At 37.0% G+C, this 17392-nt stretch overlaps 1 protein-coding gene across 1 annotated transcript in view; it reads right to left on the bottom strand.

The window, feature by feature from the left end:
- Window positions 1–13801: 13801 nt before the first annotated feature.
- The window catches only part of cdh16 (cadherin 16, KSP-cadherin), a 32767-nt gene continuing 29176 nt past the window's right edge, over window positions 13802–17392 (bottom strand). Inside the window, 1 exon segment of the mRNA XM_088613478.1 lies at window positions 13802–14900. Within this exon segment, the coding sequence (XP_088469604.1) occupies window positions 14577–14900 (324 nt within the window). The 3' untranslated portion in view covers window positions 13802–14576.

Here is a 17392-nt window from a genome sequence, read left to right as displayed (position 1 = left end):
TCTTCCTCAATAAAATGTAATAAAAATGAATCTGCAACAACTTTACCTAGGAGAAACCTAACTTCTTTAGGGTAACATTTTCTTGACTAAAGCTCAAAAACGCCACTGTAATACCTTCATAAACATTATGCAACATGATATAGCATTGTGATATAGTCCTCCCTTAACAAAGGTGGCTCAGAGTTGAATGAATATATACTGGTGACACTGGATGAATCAGGAGCCTTGCAGATTAAATACAGGACAGCACTCTCCAGCAGCCTCCCTAAACTGCAGTCAAGAGTGCAATCACTAGCATCCACTTTTGAGTTCTAAATCCTTTACCAAATATCTAATTAATTAACAAATAATCACCCAGTATGTTTATTTACACGTAATATAGGCTTTTAATATCCTCTAGTGCTAGGGCAGCTGTTAGTATAGTCCCTTCAAAGAATGCAAAAACCTTAACCACTGTTTGTGCAAATGACATTACAGGAGTGCAATTATTCATAATGGTTCATAACAAGATACAATTTCAGCTGAACATTAAGAGCATTAAGGACTTGACAGCTGTCAAGGACTATGTGCAGGTTGCTTTCAGTAACAGTGGTCCTGGCATGTTTACATACAATTACTGTTATGAGGTGTAACAAAATGGTTTAAGTTAATCAGGATAACAACTAAGGCTATCGAGGCTCTTTATCTGACTAAACAAGAAATTAATGTTTTCACAAGGTTTATACAGAAATCACCCAGCACACGTGACAATGCCAGTAGAGTTGTCCAGGATTAAGAGAGAGCAAAGAAACAGCAAAGGAGATGCAGAGGTTATTGCCCAGTAGACCCTGAGGAAATGGTGAAGGTACAGTACAAGCAGCATTCAGAGAACACAGCTCAGGAAAAGATAGAATGAGACATCTGAGTGTTTATTTAAACTGAGAGGAAAATGGTGTGCCAGTTTATACAAGAACGAGAAATGCACTTACTGTCTGGAGATGAGCACAGAGGCAGGGCGTCACAGAATAACTAAGGACACAGAGTTAAGGAAGGTTCAGTAAATGGAAGAACAAGGAAACCTGAATAAATTCTCTGATAGTCGAGCCTGTCACTGCTCAAAGATGAGAAAATAAGGTTATCATAATGGTTTTAAACCAATGGTATAGATCCTCACTTTGCAGTAATAGTTTGGTGAATAACCCACACAGAGTCATGTTGGTTTTATACATCTGACCTACGTGTCTCCTCGGCGATGAGATTGACCTGTCTGATTTACATGCTTCCTACATGTGTACATGACTCTCAGACTGTGGGAGGTGTGGGCTGTTGTTCATAGCAGGCTAAAGAGGTTTCTTTGTAGCCTCACTAAGGTGGTGTGTAGGTTTTGTATTCTTTGATTCAAGCTGATGGAGCTTTCTGTCACAATAGAGACTTGTTAAAGAATATAAATGTGTTCAGTTCCTGAGGAAAGATGAACATATTTGTTCCATTTGAGTGTAAACGTATACAGTATAATATGTAGTATTCAACCATGTTTTCACTCTTAAGTTTCGACAGTCTTAAAAATTTGTTAACCAATCTATTTTTCCTTTGAACTTTAAAGGAGACAACCTAATTATGAAGTCGTTTCTTTGCAAGTAGAAAAGAGGCTCAACTTTATGAAAAGGTTCAAATGGTTTTTCTCTGAATAATATTGCTAGATGTGTGAAGAAGTTTCTCTTATTTAAGCCAATTTGTAAATTTTGAGTATAAACTCTAATGTTGGCCCACTTATCGAGGGTGTTCCACAAGGTTCTGTGCTGGACCCTTTACGTTGTATTATTTCCATGCTATGTCTAGGTCAGATCATGTACCATCATGGCCTTTGGTTTCATTGCTATGCCAGTGACACTCAGATTTATTTGCACACTAAATAAAATGCTGTTGTTTGGTGTCTAACATGGAGATGTGGATGCAGCAGAAATATCTTGAAATACACTGTGACAAGATTAAGTTTATACTCAAAGTCTCCCAACATCAGCTTAGCAGAGTTGGTAATGTCAGTGTTGTTGATGGTTCTGAAATTCATGGTTCATGGGGTATTTATCTACTCAGTTTACACTAGTTAAGAAAGTGTTATAGCAAAGGTATTGAAATGGCTGAGGTTACAGATAAGCTACCACTAAAGGACACTGTTGAGCCTCTAATCTTTGTAAGTAGCCACAGTGGGTGTTACTTAAGTAATTGTTAGGACGTTGGTTAGATCAGTGGTTCTTGCACATTCTGACATTGGTGTCATTTGTATTTGTGTTTGCATTTGGTATTGATTGCTGTGTCTTTATTATCTGAAAAAAGCACACAGTCTCTTCTATCCATCACGGGTTTTGTGTTTGTATGTGTGCAGATCCTTGATTAAGGGTATGGTCTGTCACAAACCTGAATACACCCAGTCTGTTAACAGGGGGATAAGCCTTGTCTCAATCCAAAAATCTTAAAAACTGAAATGTGGTTGAATGGGGCACAATTTTTGGAAAACCTATCAAAGATATTTAGAGCACACAGTCTGGAAAACTACAAGATCAAGTTTGGTTACACTCCCTCATTTCTCCATCTCTTTAATGCGTACTTCAAGCTCTGATATTGGTCTGATTTAATAAACATCCCTCTGAAACTCAAAGTTCCATGGCTATTCAAATGTAATCAAACCTAATCGTGTTAGCAGAGGGTTGGTAACATTGTCTTAGGACATGCACTGTCTTACATCTTAACATAATAAAAGAAAGATTTATTCTATTAGTAGATGCCTATTGCAAGGTAAGCAAGCTGAAAATGTGATGCTTACTCACGTGTATGTGTTCAAACAGAACACTGTAGATCATAAGATTCAATTTTGGAGATATTGTCTTATGTAAGGCAAACATTTCTCTAGCATTTGAAAACCTTATTGTGGAAATGCATTGCTAAGTATTTAACACTGTGACCTTTATCATTTGAATTTACATTTCTGTCCTCTTTTTTCTTTAATTTGCAGCTACTGTAAATACCTGCTGATATTACACAACTGATGGAGAAAATTAAATGCATTATTTTTTCACACAAAGAGTCACTTTTAAGGCAATAGCCATGCATGATCTATTTCAATTATGAAACATGAGGTGTTGATGTATTAAAGCATTTTATATATACAATATAAGAAGTGGTGATGAAATATCGGTGGTGACTCACACCACATTAGCAACATGCTTTACCCATTTTTGGAAGAAATATCCTCCAGATTTATAATAGTAGGGCATCATGAACCTCAGTATTTTTCTATATTCTCTTCTTCTAGATTCACCTCATATCATGGCATTTAATTTGAGTGAAGGCCTTTTCTGAGGCAATCAGTAAACTGACGTAATTAGGTTTGAGTAAGGAGGCGCATCAGTGTGTGTGTTGCAGATGTAATTAATAGTTTTCAATGGCCATGAAATGGCCAATTTACAAAGCCTTTAGGTAACTGTAGATTGCGTAGTTAACAAAAGACAGTGGCATTGTGCAAGATAGGCACTGATGTTAAAGATGTATACAACTCAAGGCCATTGGTATAGTCTTCTAAACAGCATTGCGAGTACTTTCCATCCTACACTAGAGTTTACTTTCAGTCTATAGTTTTATTTAATTTGGTAAGTTATCCTCTTAAAATAGTTTTAATTGGTATAGTGTAAAATGTAGCTTCATTATTTTTCATAAAAGTCTTATAATTTGGAACACAAAGGAGTTTTAGGCCCATTACAGAAGTTGCAAGATACTATGATTGTTTGTGTCCAAAACTCGGTAACAGCATGAAGAGTAAACCGATATGTACTTAGATTAATCACAACAGAACATCACATGAGATGCTAACAAATCTTTAAAATGCAGTCTTGGTACCTTCCAAAAGAGAAGTGATGTGTTTTCATAATGACTGAGTAGCTCCGGTAACAGATATAGTAAACAGTGGATTAACACTGGGAATTCTGGCACTTGCAGTAGCTCCTCAATTTCAGTAACACTCACATCAACCCCGTTCCTTTTCGAGATGTATCACTGTCACTTGCTGGAAGCTGTGTTGAGCAAAGTGCATTCACTGGGACACAACAGCACACTCCCTGAAGTCATCATGACCTTTGGTACATGATGACAGCTGTATCTGACAAAGATGCATAGCTCAGAATGGCTGCTGCAGAAATCCCAGTGCAAGCAACAAGCACAGCTTCCCACGGTAACAGTTATAGATGGTCCCTCATAGAAATATGTAGCTAATGTAGACAAACAGCTGATATCTGACCACAAATTTTCTTTGTTAATCTTTGCCTCATGTTCTTCCATTGTTGCGTTTAGCTACACATCTGCTGTTAAGGGGTATATTTTGCTACATGAAATAAGTATTCTGTGTGCATGCATACTCAGACAAACATCCTCCAACAATTTTAAATATTTTAAAACAAAATGTTTCACTAACAGCACTCAGGAAATGTGGATTTGTATACACTAGGTACTCAAGAGTTCAACTGATGTAAGAACTATTGTACAAAATACCCACATTTTGACCTTATGACACAAAATGTGCAAAGACAAAGATGATTTTATCATTCTTTTAAAGTAGAGTTAAGGGATAAACGATAATGCTAAAAATGTATATTTTTTTGTTTAATTTTAATTTTTGTCTTAATTTTTTAATTCATATAGAACCTTGACTTTGACCTTTTTTCTACAATACCCTTTTTTTTGCTTTCATGATCCTTTTATTCCTGCATTAAAAGGACTGAAGAAAGGGATTCAGCCAAATTTAGTATGTAATTGAAAATGGAAATAGTGAAATGTATCTGTATCAATTCTTCTTTGCTGTGTGCTGAAGATGGTTTCCATTTCATGGTAATAAAAGTGCTCTTTGAAAAAAAAAGACCTCAGTTTTGTAAGTTTTAACACAGATTTGCTGTTTTCATAGATACAGCAGGCAGGTAGTGTGTTAAAATTAGAAACTGCGCCTAAGCAAACAGTGAGCTGTGTTTTTGTATGGAGGTTCTTTCAGGAACATTGAATATGTCTGTTGAACCATCTGGGTGTTTACTGACCTGCTTGCTGGAAATAAAAGCAATCAGTTCATTCTGTTCTCCTGAGGTTACAGTAGTGCTTCTTGTAACTGGAATTCTGTCTGTGGGCTGTACAATCTCTGTCACCATTGGCCTCATGTCAGATTTACATGTCTACTGCTCTGTGAAGCAGTCAGTTAGACAATGTATTTTCCACATTTAGATCTCATTAAAAAAGAGCAGGAGCAGAGGCTTGGACACAGAGTGCACAATTGGGCAGGGACCTTTGTTTAATTGTTTATCTACCCAGAACATTTTATTCCAAAGGCAGACTCCTTTTAGACCTATAAATGTGTTCTCTTTAAATCAATGGTTCACCGTTTAGTTAAGTTAGTAGTTAACAAGGCAGAGTGTAACTTGTCATAGAAAGGTATGCCTTAATAAAATAATCATCCAGTGTATAAAAGAATGAAAAAGAATGAAAGAAGTATAAAATATAACTATTATCCTGAGACACACTTTCTAATTAATGTTTTTCTGATGAAGGTCCTAAGGAAGGTTTACACAATCCTAAATAAAAGGCTGTATCACCTAATTGTAAACCTGAAGATTACTTAAAAACACTTAATTCTCCTTCTCATGTTTCTGATATTTGTCAATTAGGTAATGGAGATAAACCTTTAGAAAGTTGTAATAAGATGCAAATTCATACAGAGAAAAAACAAAACAGAATAAAAACAGCACAGCCTTCTCTTATCTAATGTGATTTACTGTATCAAAAAATCTTGTTAAATTAGATTAGTTTGTTTTTGTGCACCATCTCCTGAACTTGAGAAGGTACAGTAAGTAGAATGGCAATTGGTTTTCCAGCAATGAGTATGCAGAATGACAGGCTTTAAAAAAATGATCATTTCTAAAGTAAAACATATTTGGAAGGAAAATGGGAAAAGCGTAGCCAACAAAAGCATAATAGCTGATGTACTATATGAGTATTTCATTCAGGTGTTCAAGGAAGAAATGAACAACATGAGTTGGAAGAGCAAAGTTCTTTATGAAACAATTATCATAAAAGTTACAAGTGCCCTAGGTACTAGAGACACTCAAGATAAATAAATCTTCAGTGCCCAATGGTATCTTACCAGTTATGCTCAAAGAAGCAGATGTAATTCAGAAGCCATTTATGTAACTTTTCCAACAATTGTTCAAGACAGAAGTGATACCTAGGAAACAGAGAACTGATGAAGTATCCACCCCTAAGAAAGTTGACAAAGCTGAACCATGTAATTATAGATCAATAAGTCTGACTCCTATTACTTGTGTGATTATGTAAACCTAGCTTTAAATTAGAGAACCTACAGTACATGAAAAGATCTTAGGAAGTTGAGTTAGATATTTAAAAGAGATAGTTTTTAATTAACCAGTTTGTAAGGATTCCTTGAACAAGTAACATACTGTACACAGAGCATAGGAACAAGTTTATTCCATACTGAAAAGAAAAAAAGTGTTTCAGTTGTGGAGCCTTCTTCAGGTGTGTGGCACATACACAGAGCATGTTATGTGCATTTAGAGATTTTGTAGAAAACTTATATGAAAGCATCTCATAAATTATTAATTCTCAAATGGTAGGCAGCACTGTGACAACACCAAAATATCACCTTAGTTCACATTTTATGTGGTCTGTCCTGATCTTTCAGACACCCTTTGGGATCATAGATCCAAAACTCAGGGACAAATGTATAATGATTCTCATCCTTCATCCTTTTTTACTCAGACTTGTTTTCAAGTAAAGACTATTCACATTTCAAGCTGTATCACTTAAGTCTTTTCTCTTGCCAAAGAGACAAGCAAGCTGCTACACTAACAACCTTTACCCAAAACCATGAGGTTATAACACCTCCCATCACCCCTGGTTCAGCTACCCCACCCACATTGAGCCTGATAAGCTGCCCAGCACCTCTAGTACCCTTGCAGTACAAGCCTAAGCCATATTTTCTCAAGAACTCCTAACTCACAGACAGCTCTTATACTTTCTTATACTCTTATAGTGTATGTTTCAGGCCTGCAGACCAGCCCAATCCTTTTCTAATGAGGCCACAACCCCACACACTACAGCTCTTTTTCACCCTCTCCTAACAACCTGAAGATTAAACACAGGCTGAAACTGTTTCGCCTCACAGCTGTTCTTATAAGCCTCTTAATAGGCCAGCGGCGTGACTAATTCCACACAGAGCCAATCCTGTCAGCTCTTTCCTCACATGTGGAATTTCTCTCCCTCTCAGTTGCTAATTAATCAATCAGTTCCTCAATTTCTTTTTCCATTAACAGGTGGCTCTCTCACAAAGTCACCTCTCAGTACCTCACAGACAGGCATTCAGTGAAACGTGTTTTGATTGTGAATTGCTTAATAAACAGAAAAAAAGAGGTGATGAGAGGGAAAAAGGGGGTGGATGCTCATATTGGGGTGATGTAATTAGAGGGCAAATAAAATGTTAGGAAATAGCAAGGCCACGTTTAAAATAATGTACTGATTTTGCTTTTCTAGACCCATTAAGAACAGCAACCAGATAAATTCTGGGACTTAAGGAAACATCCTGACAGGCTACAAGAATGTAATCCCTTTAGTCTTGAACAGAGAAGTTTACAAGGGGACCTATACAAGTATTCAAAATCCTTTAAAAGCACTGCCAAAGTCAACCCAGTAGATTTCTTCAAAGCACAAACCAAAAGGCAAGAAGACTGAAAACTATGTGAAAGTTCTTTTAAAACCCAGAATAGGAGTTGTGTCCATCTGGGATTTTGTGACAGATATAAAGTATAATTTTTACAAGAAAATAGATTGATGGATTTGTTATTATATTTGTGTATATGTGAAAATTAAGTCAAATTCTAATACTAATGAAGCAGGCATATTGGCCCCAGACAAAAATACCAGCTCATTTGAATTTCATGTTTGTTACCCACAATTCCTTCCAAGGGTTTATGCACATGCCAGAGAATCCCCCTAGGGGTTTATACATGAGTGACTTTTTAATTTATTTGATCAAAAATAACCCATAGACAGACACACTTCCTGTGGTAAAACCTGTCCTTACAGATTTCATTTGCCTCTGGTTATGTAGTGTTGCGAATCTCCAAATTTCAGAGCAGCTATTCCAGTATGACTCATTGCAAGACCTATTTGCAGCTGTTACCTTTTAATGTAACGAAAGGAGTTTATACAATGATTGACCATAACATTTCAGTTTGCTACCACATGACTACTTTGGCTAGCTGCAAAGGAAAGGCATTTAGTTATAGCAATGTGTCACATGAATTTACCAGAAACATGGTGTTACTAGATTCTTCATAACAGGGAGCATTTAGTTCCAAATGATTCATTGGCTTGCCCGGCAATGGACTGGCATCCTGTTCACCTCGAAGCACCTTGCTTTGAGCCCATTGCTTGCCTGGAAAGGCTCTGGCTCCTGTCACGAACACGGACTGAAATCCGTGTCAGGTCTTGTAGTAGACACTATGCGATGCGGTAAGAGCTGGAGAAAACAGGAGGCGTGGTAAAAAGGAAACACACAGGGGCTTAATAGTGCACAGAATAATAGTGACAATCCGTGAGTCAGTGAACGGGGAAGTCAAAGAACGGCAGCCAAATCCAAACGGGTCCAAAGGCAGATCAGAGTATAGTCTGAGAGTCTATCAATGAGAAATCCATCCTGGGACGCAACAAGGTTAAAATCCCCGGAAGGGGGAACACATAGAGAGACAAGACATGGAGGTCCAAGGGTGACGGGGTGAGATCCTCCAGACCCCGGGCTCAGGGAGTGGGAGGTGTCGGGATGAGGTCTATGCCCTCAGGAGACGGACATAGGGTTTCCTGGTGCCAGGCGGGCCTCGCGACATCTTTACCCTAATGATGAGCCCCGAGGACTGGAGGAGCTAGTCTATAAATAATAAAGCTAAGAGGGTACACCTGGGGAGCATAACAATCACACGGACAATAATGGGAGCAGTGGAGCACCCTCTAGGGAGGGATGTTGGGCGTGACAGCTCCCCTGTGATCTTGAATTGGAAGAAGCGGTTGGAAAACGCATAGATGGATGATTCATTTGTTTTTGATGTACAGTTCCTTCTTGCTCTTCACCTGTTTTCTGGGAAAATTTATCCCGCATAAAATAAAGAACACATAGAAAATGGCTTAATACCAGACACATTGTTTCAGATCACATACATCTATCTTTGGCAGATGAATTTGTTCTGTAAGTGACAATGATGGTCAGTTCACAGTCTTTTACCTAGAGACTGTTAGGCCTGGGCAGCACAGTGTTGTGGCGTGTAGCTTTGAATTGTCTCTCAGCTTGTGGATCCTTGGTTCCATTCCAGAATGGAGAATCTTCTTTGTGGAGCTTTATATGCTCCCTGTGTCCGCATGGGTTCTCACCAGGTCCTCTGTTTCCTTCTACCTTCCAAAGACGTGCTGGCTAGGATAACTGACGTCTCATGATTGTGAGGGTCCTGCACTGGATTGACGTCTGCTGTAGGTCGTAGTCCTAACTTGTGTCCTGTGCTTCTGGCTCTCACAGCCCTTTGCATGAAAACACAGTTCCCGACAGTGAATCGATGTATGGAATTATACGCCATACATTATACTCTTCACCTCACCAAGAAAATTATCAAACAAATCGTGTTTGTTCATAATAATCAGCACTGTGTTTTCGTTTGCCAGCTGACTCTAACTCTAATGAAAAACCCAAGGCATGAATTTTGTTCAAAAATAATCCACTGTGTATTGAGCATTGTGCAACATTAATGCAGCTTTAACTACTGGAGAATACTGAGGTCTGATGGCTTGCTCTGAAGAAGTGTTTAACAGCTTGTAATTAGAGCTGCTCGCATCAATGCGCTCATCCGTATAGAGTGATCTCATATTTTTGCACAGTGTTTTGTAATGAAAATGTAAGTGACTTTTATTTCTGGTATATTATTCTGTAAAGAACAGATCACTAGAAGGCTACCAATGCAGGTAAGTGTTTAATTAAATTCCTTAGTTTTCATCGTATCATTGAAATAAATATATGGGAACACCAGGATACAAACAATGCTTAATAAACCCCTGTGACTCCTTGCTTAAATTATTTTCCAGAAGCTAGAAAAGAGTATATTTCCAGAAAAATTCAACACTGGTTTATTATTGCTCCTCATTGGAAGACGTATCCAATGTTTATGAAGCCGTGGATCACCGCAATAACTGGTGGTAAATTGTAATTGTAAAACTTTGTCTCCCGGTTAACTTTTGAAGTTCACTCAACCGCTGGATTACTGAGGTTAATAAATCCAACGCAGTGTACACAGGAATCGTTTAGGAGCTAAGTTGCAAAGTCATACGCAATTCAACAAGGCAGCAAAAAGCTGGCCCATGTTTCCGAGATTAAATGCGTTTATAAATAGGTGGTGGTGAATTCCTTCCAAGTGTGTAAGTTTTATCTGCCTAAAGTGTTGTTATAATTGGCAGAGACAAGACAAGGCTGGCTCTCTTTCATCCTATTCAGCATGCCCCCCATGGCATCACTTTAAGGTCAGGTTCTTTTGCCTTCCTAGCAGCCTTACCCACCCAATATACTAGAAATAGCTAAGGCTTTGATTGATGTCAATATGAACATATTGTGCTGGCATGTATAAATACAAACATATGCACATATAAATGTAAGTATAAGATAGTATTATCTAGTTTTGTATAGTTTTTATTTTCTGAAAACAAGAAGAGGGTATTTGGCAATCTTAGTGGTGACTCTCATGCCTATGTTGACATCCATTTTCTCGAAATCCGTGTAGATGCTTTACATAAGTGACGCAAGAAGGAAAAGTATCAATTTTAACTGAAGGATATAGACCAGATAAGATCCGCTGTATTTGTACCAAATGTACTAAAGCTGTAACGAGGGGTGGCAACAGTTCATTTAGCATGTCTTTGATCATAATGCCACTGAACTAGAAGCGGAAAGAAGTCAAATCATGTAACTGTTTAATTTTAACTGCCATCTGTGGTCAATTTTATTTCCCTGGTGATCAGCGGTAGGTTTAAGCTTTATTCAGCTATGTTTGGCCCTGCAGCCAGCTGAACTGCTTAACCCCCTGAGACATTAAATAAAAACAACTGTGGCTAAATATAGACACTTACGATGCCTGCCTGCTGTATATTTATCATAACCCTCATAAATCCTGAAAAGAGTTTTATTAGCAATTTCTATTTTTTCCCTAAAGAGATATCCTATTTCCATTGTACAACTGAACTGCAAATATTGCATGTGCATAAGCCTCATCTTTCTGATTACATCAGGATTAATGTTAATTATTATTTTCACTCTGATAAATTAGAGTTTTACGAAATATCCATTATGATTAAATGTACTGTGCATGTCTTGTTCAAATCATTTTCGGTAAATAAGAGCAAAATGACAAAGCCGTAAAATGTTAAACAGACTAAATGCTTTCCATAAAACCTCTTTTGCTCATCCTCTGTATGAGTTCCTGGAATATAAGAATGCCTGAATGATGATGTTTCTGCTTTGATACATTGCTAGTTTCCAAATCCAAAGAGATTGCATCACCCACCTGGTGACCTCTTCTTAGCTCTGTACATAAAACCCTTTCAAACTATTGTCTAAATGTCAAGTTAAAGTGAATAAATGACTAGTAAAGAGTTTTAACCAATGAAAGAAACCACTTTGTGAATAACAACAAACGAACACTTGAACAATGGAATTAGGGAATTAATTATGGACAAATGCGCTGTGGGAATTTGTGTTTGGAAATAAAATTAATTTTTCAGAGTAATATCACATAGTTATTCATAGTAATATCAAAGTATAAAAATAGCTCTTTCACAGTTTTCACATCATACAGTGTACTGCCAAGATCAGGAAATGTGCTTTAAATAATCTTCACTGTCCACTAAATGCTGAATTTTAATTTTATTAATATTGTAGTAAAGACAAATTGACTTCATGCTGTATTTTTCTTCGAAACAACTGAAATAGTTAAATTAAATTATTTTATAATGACAAATAGTTTTTGGAGCCATCTTGTTTTCTTTATGACAGTGATTGTAATTGTTTTGTTCTTTAAAGGTGTGGAGTTTATAGTTCATTAAACTGTTAATTTGGTAGTTTGGTAACAGAAAATGCACACTCGCTGTATTGATTTGCAAAATTCACTGGACAAAGATATGTTTATCTTTTAAGGATAAACCAATGTGTTTGTCTGGTGACAAATTTCACCAAATTTCACACATTTTCTGGTGAAACTAAAAACCGAAACAAATACAGATGACTGGAACAAATTTATTGTAAAACTTATAATTCAGAGCTTCAAAACATCATGAATTTCTTCTAATAATGATCAGTTACAAGAGCTTAAGATATAACACCACGCTATATAGCACATATGATTTGGTGGAAAAATAACTGGAAATGTGATAACTTACCATCATTTTTTATTTAAAACTGTATCTTTCAATTAAAAAGGTAGCAGCTCCTTTTATTTTTCAACTAATAGCCTAGCAATGCTAAGAGCCACAACAAAATAAATGATTAATGGAAGATCCAACATTTTGTAAACACGTCTGAACAAAATGAAGCTGAAGGGTTTTTTAAAAAGATTTTAACTAAGTGTTTGAGACAATTGCAGAAATAACCTGTAGAATAACGATGTACAATGAATTTTTTTCCCAGAACAAATATTTTAATAAAATAACTTAAATATATTTCTCTCTTGATTTTATTTAATGAACCTCATAGTAAGTTATTCTCAAATTTCCTTTCACCTTCGGTGTACTTTATAATGTGATAATGATAGCAGCAAGGAGCAAGTACTCCACCTTCCCAGCTATGTATAAGAATACATTAGAGAAAAGAATTGTGATGAGTCATGAGTGTTGAAGGTCACAGTCTGATTGATGAAGACGTATTAGATGCATCAGGTGTTTCTTATGATTTAAATTTGATTATAAGTGGTCAGTGATGAGTGTACATCTCTGACTAGGGGGGGAGTTTTTTTGTAGCTGGGGGTGGCTTCCTTAGGAGGCAGTCATGGTGGCTCAAACACTGGCTATGATTTAGCACAGTGAGTGCACATGAGTCACAGTGACTCCTGCGGGCCCAGCAATTGGCATTGGGTGTGGGTTTTCAAGACACAAGGACAGCTTGGGTGTCTATACAGAGTGAGTGCCACAGACAGAGTGTAGAGACAAAACTCAACCGGGATAGAGACAGGTTCAAGAGACAGGGGAAAAGGGATTTTTCAATAGTAAAATTCTTAAACGTTGGGATTTTGTGAGGGAACAGGATTTATATTGTCTCAAAGACAGAGAAACATGGGGCTACTCTTTCGCTGAACCTCCAAAGTGTAGTAAGAAGTTTTTGTGAATTAGTGTGTAAATACACCCAATACAATCCAGACTATGGCAGCAAAGTGACAGTTGTATTTAGTTGAGAAAACATCATTTAAACCCTGAGCAATTATCTTATAACATCTTTTGGGGATATGTAAAAACATATTACTAGGAATTATATTTGTAGTTTAAGAAAAAGTCCATTCCTGAAGCACAAAACCATGACCATTTCTAAGCTAATGGATCTATGTTTGTCTTAAAAGATCATTTTCTTTTCATTATTGAACCATTGCTCCTGAACTCTTTGAGATTTACAGAGATAGAGATTTACAGCTGAAATAGAGGTCTCCTTCCTGATGTGGCCCATACTCAGTTGCTGTCTGTACATTGATGATCTGTCCTTCTTTGACATGGTACTAAACAAAGGTTTATAAAGGCACTCTTCCGTGGTTGGTGTTGCTTTCCAAAGACAGCTTTCCAAAGACTATTATTAGAATAACTCCTGAAAGATTATGTATAGTTAAATGTTCTGGGAAATAATCATGAAAATGATAACATATCTTTTCTTATAATGAAAGTAATTCTTTTTATTTCAAAGTAGAGTATGAGATTTCTTTACAAATTTTTATTAATTGAATTATTGCATTTTCTGCATGTAATGTGCAGGCTTGCAGCTTGCAGCTTTAGAACTACCACTTTAACTAATTTCAGGTTACACATTTGAATGTGCCCCCAAAACACAAATGAAAATGCAGCTAAAATTTGATTTTTTTGCTACCATTGCGTCTGAATAAAATCAATTCTAATCTATAAGGGAAAAGTTGTGTAGAGTGTGGTGATTATTCAGTTTTTAATAATATTCAATTTAAATGTTAATGTAGACAACAATGAAATTAACATACTGTAGGATTTAGTGGACTTAGAAAAACCATAAGAAAATGATTTTTGTCTGTGCTTATTAAATCTAATATCAAGATGCTGTACCCAAACAAACAAGGTGGCTAAATTAATTTTGAAAGCCATTTTAAAAATACTCTGGGATAACTGGAAAAAACTGATTAATAGAAGATCTTGTAATTAGTAGGTCTAGTAATATCTGTGAAAATATGTACATATGTGACTCAACCTTTAAATTCATCACTCATCACAGTGACATAAAGAAAGTGTGACAGTCTTTACAAGAATTATTCTGATGTTCTTCCATCCCCAAAAAGAGCAAAACCAATTGAACTTTCTTCAAGAGACTCCACACACCACCATGAAAGTGGCAGCTTACTGCAGTCAGTATTCTTACACTTACCTAAAACACCCAGAGTGCCCAGTAAGGTGCCAACAGCAGACTGCACAGTTGGCGTTCTTGACAGCTCCTTGACTGCCATCCTGCAGTTCCACCTTACATTACATTGGCATACAGTTACTGTAATCCAGTAAAAGATAAAAATAGAATTGCATTTGAAATTAATTATTGGTAAATGCATTACAGAAGATTTCAAGGTACCCTTGGAGATCTGTATTTTTTTAATAACAAAAAAAATCTATTTACTGTATTGCCTCGGATCTCATCAGGCATCATTTATTTCAGGAAAGCCCAGGGACAGAATGTGCAGTGTACAGTAGGTTCTCCGACCACTAACATGGCTAAGACCTTGGTTTTGGTCATCTGAGAATTTCAGAAAAGACACATCTGGAGCTAAACAATGTGAAACAAGAGTGGACTACTTATATGTTTTAATTATTTTTCAAAATTATTGGTAGACCTGGCAGCAGCTAGATCCAATGAGCTCTGCTTAAGGAAAATATTAATATTGATGGCTGGGAAGAAGAACGCTTCTTCGCTTCCCACACTGGCTATGTCCCTGACCTCTACAAGCGATACATTGATGACAATTCCGGATCACTCAGATGACATCTTGTACCTCCAGCAACCTTATTTAGTGTATCACTTGCAGTAAATGCCCAGCCATCTACATTGGAGAAACAGGAAGGAGACTCGGAGACCGCTTCAGAGAACATGTTAGGGCTGTGAAGATTAAAGATCTCTCCAAGCCCATTGTTTCTCATTTCACCTCTGATGGCCATGACCACTCTAATCTCTCCGTCTGTGTTCTCAAAGATGGTTTTCCGAACTCATACATCAGAAAGACTACAGAAACCAAAATGATCCTGCAGCTGGGATCACACCTTCCCCCTTCTCTTAATGACATACTGGTTTTCTTCTAAATTCTCTCTATTCATTGTAGGTTTCATTTCACACCTCCCTACACCTATTCTGACTTTACACCTCTTGATTGTCCACTGTCTGTCCCCTGCTCCCGCCTCTCGCTCCTCCTCTACCCTCTACCCACCTGAACTACTTAATGAAAAAATTTTGATTCTAGGCTCGAAACAAACTCAGCAACATAATATATTCTTCTAAAAACTGCTTTAAAAAGGTATGCAAAAAAGGGATATATAAAACAAAATTTAATGGACCAAATCAATATTAGGGGAACTCTGATTCTGATAAATAAAATGATTTTACCTTATAAATGGTCCTAAAGGGATCTGGCACTCAGTTTACCTTAGATGACCAACAGTAAACGTGCAGAACACAGCAGTGTTAGTACATGTTCTCATCAAATGCCCTCTGTGGGGCTGATTAAAGGCCCCAGGGATGGTGAATAATGAGGCAGCATGTTCTCTCAGAGAGTCTCTGCAATATTTGCAATGTGGATCTCACGTTGCTCAGGCAATGGATACATGATGGAACTAATCAGAGTTTATCCCACTATTGTTTGGAAAAAAAACAAGAATGGCTGGGACACCAAGTGCAGTCACACAGAACACCTCTTAAAGTACACTTAAGTGGCAGGAGATCTCCATCTTCCATCACTTACAGTATGCGAAACATGAGTTTAAGACACAAAGGTAGCACTTCAAGCAGTACAGAAGTGAAGTAAAATTGATTACTTCTTTCAGCAATGATTTAGGACACATTAGTTTAAATACAATGATGTGGTACAGTGAGGGTGTTGTAAATATGTAATCAATTCAGTTGCTTTTGACAAATATTTTGCAAATTGGAGGGTTCTGAATATTTCTTTAAATATACCACATACTTAAATCGAGTATATCAGAAAACAGAAGGACTTGACGTTGGAATTTTTGTGTGGGTGTCAATAATAAGTATTAAAATGAATATATTTTGAAAACATATGCAGTAAACATGCGTGGAGGTCATTTACAAGTCATTTAAGTTTTGTTTTCCAACAACATTTAAAGACATGCAAACATCTGCTTATAATTCAGGCTAAAAGTGTGCAATGACTTTAATGCTGCAAAGAAATGACATTTCCAGTAGATGGTGCCTATGATTAATCTGTTAACCTGCAGTTCTGTATTGGAGTTATCAAGAGAATAATTTCTTATAATTAAACATAAAATCCAACTAAAGTATGTAAATTAGGTGTGGATCTTTATTGAGTGGGATTTTATAAAAACGAACCAGGAAAGACCATATTCTAGAGCAATATTTTACATTACATAAACATTTATTTGATTGCTCCCAAAACAAAACTCTGCAATTTACCTGGAAGGTCGGTGTGAATGTTTTTGGTGGGAATACCACTGTCTGAGATTATAATGGGAACCATGTAGATGCCAGGTGCCAAGTAACTGTTTTGCATGGGCAGACTTGCATGGGTATCTGTAAAAAAAAAGAGTACAACATTTTCAATTGGTCCATTACTGTTACACCTACTGTATAACTGATGAAAGCTTAGGTTTGCTAAAACTGGTCATTTTGTAATGTGGTTTGATAACACTTTCAGGAAAATCTTGTTTACTGTTCTGAAGAGTGGAGGGAGTAATGGCAGCCTCACCAGGACTGCTGCTGCTCACACACACCGAAGAAGTGGAAAAACACATACTGTACATGATTTATCTCATCTGTGCTGAGTCCTCTGCCGTGCTCGTCTTACTCAGTCTTGTCTTTGACGTGCATGCAGAACACAGGCACATA

This window comes from Lepisosteus platostomus, chromosome 20 (genome assembly GCF_059453375.1).
Source record: "Lepisosteus platostomus isolate fLepPlt1 chromosome 20, fLepPlt1.hap1, whole genome shotgun sequence".
Lineage (NCBI taxonomy): Eukaryota > Metazoa > Chordata > Actinopteri > Semionotiformes > Lepisosteidae > Lepisosteus > Lepisosteus platostomus.
This window is presented reverse-complemented; position numbering and strand designations above follow the sequence as displayed.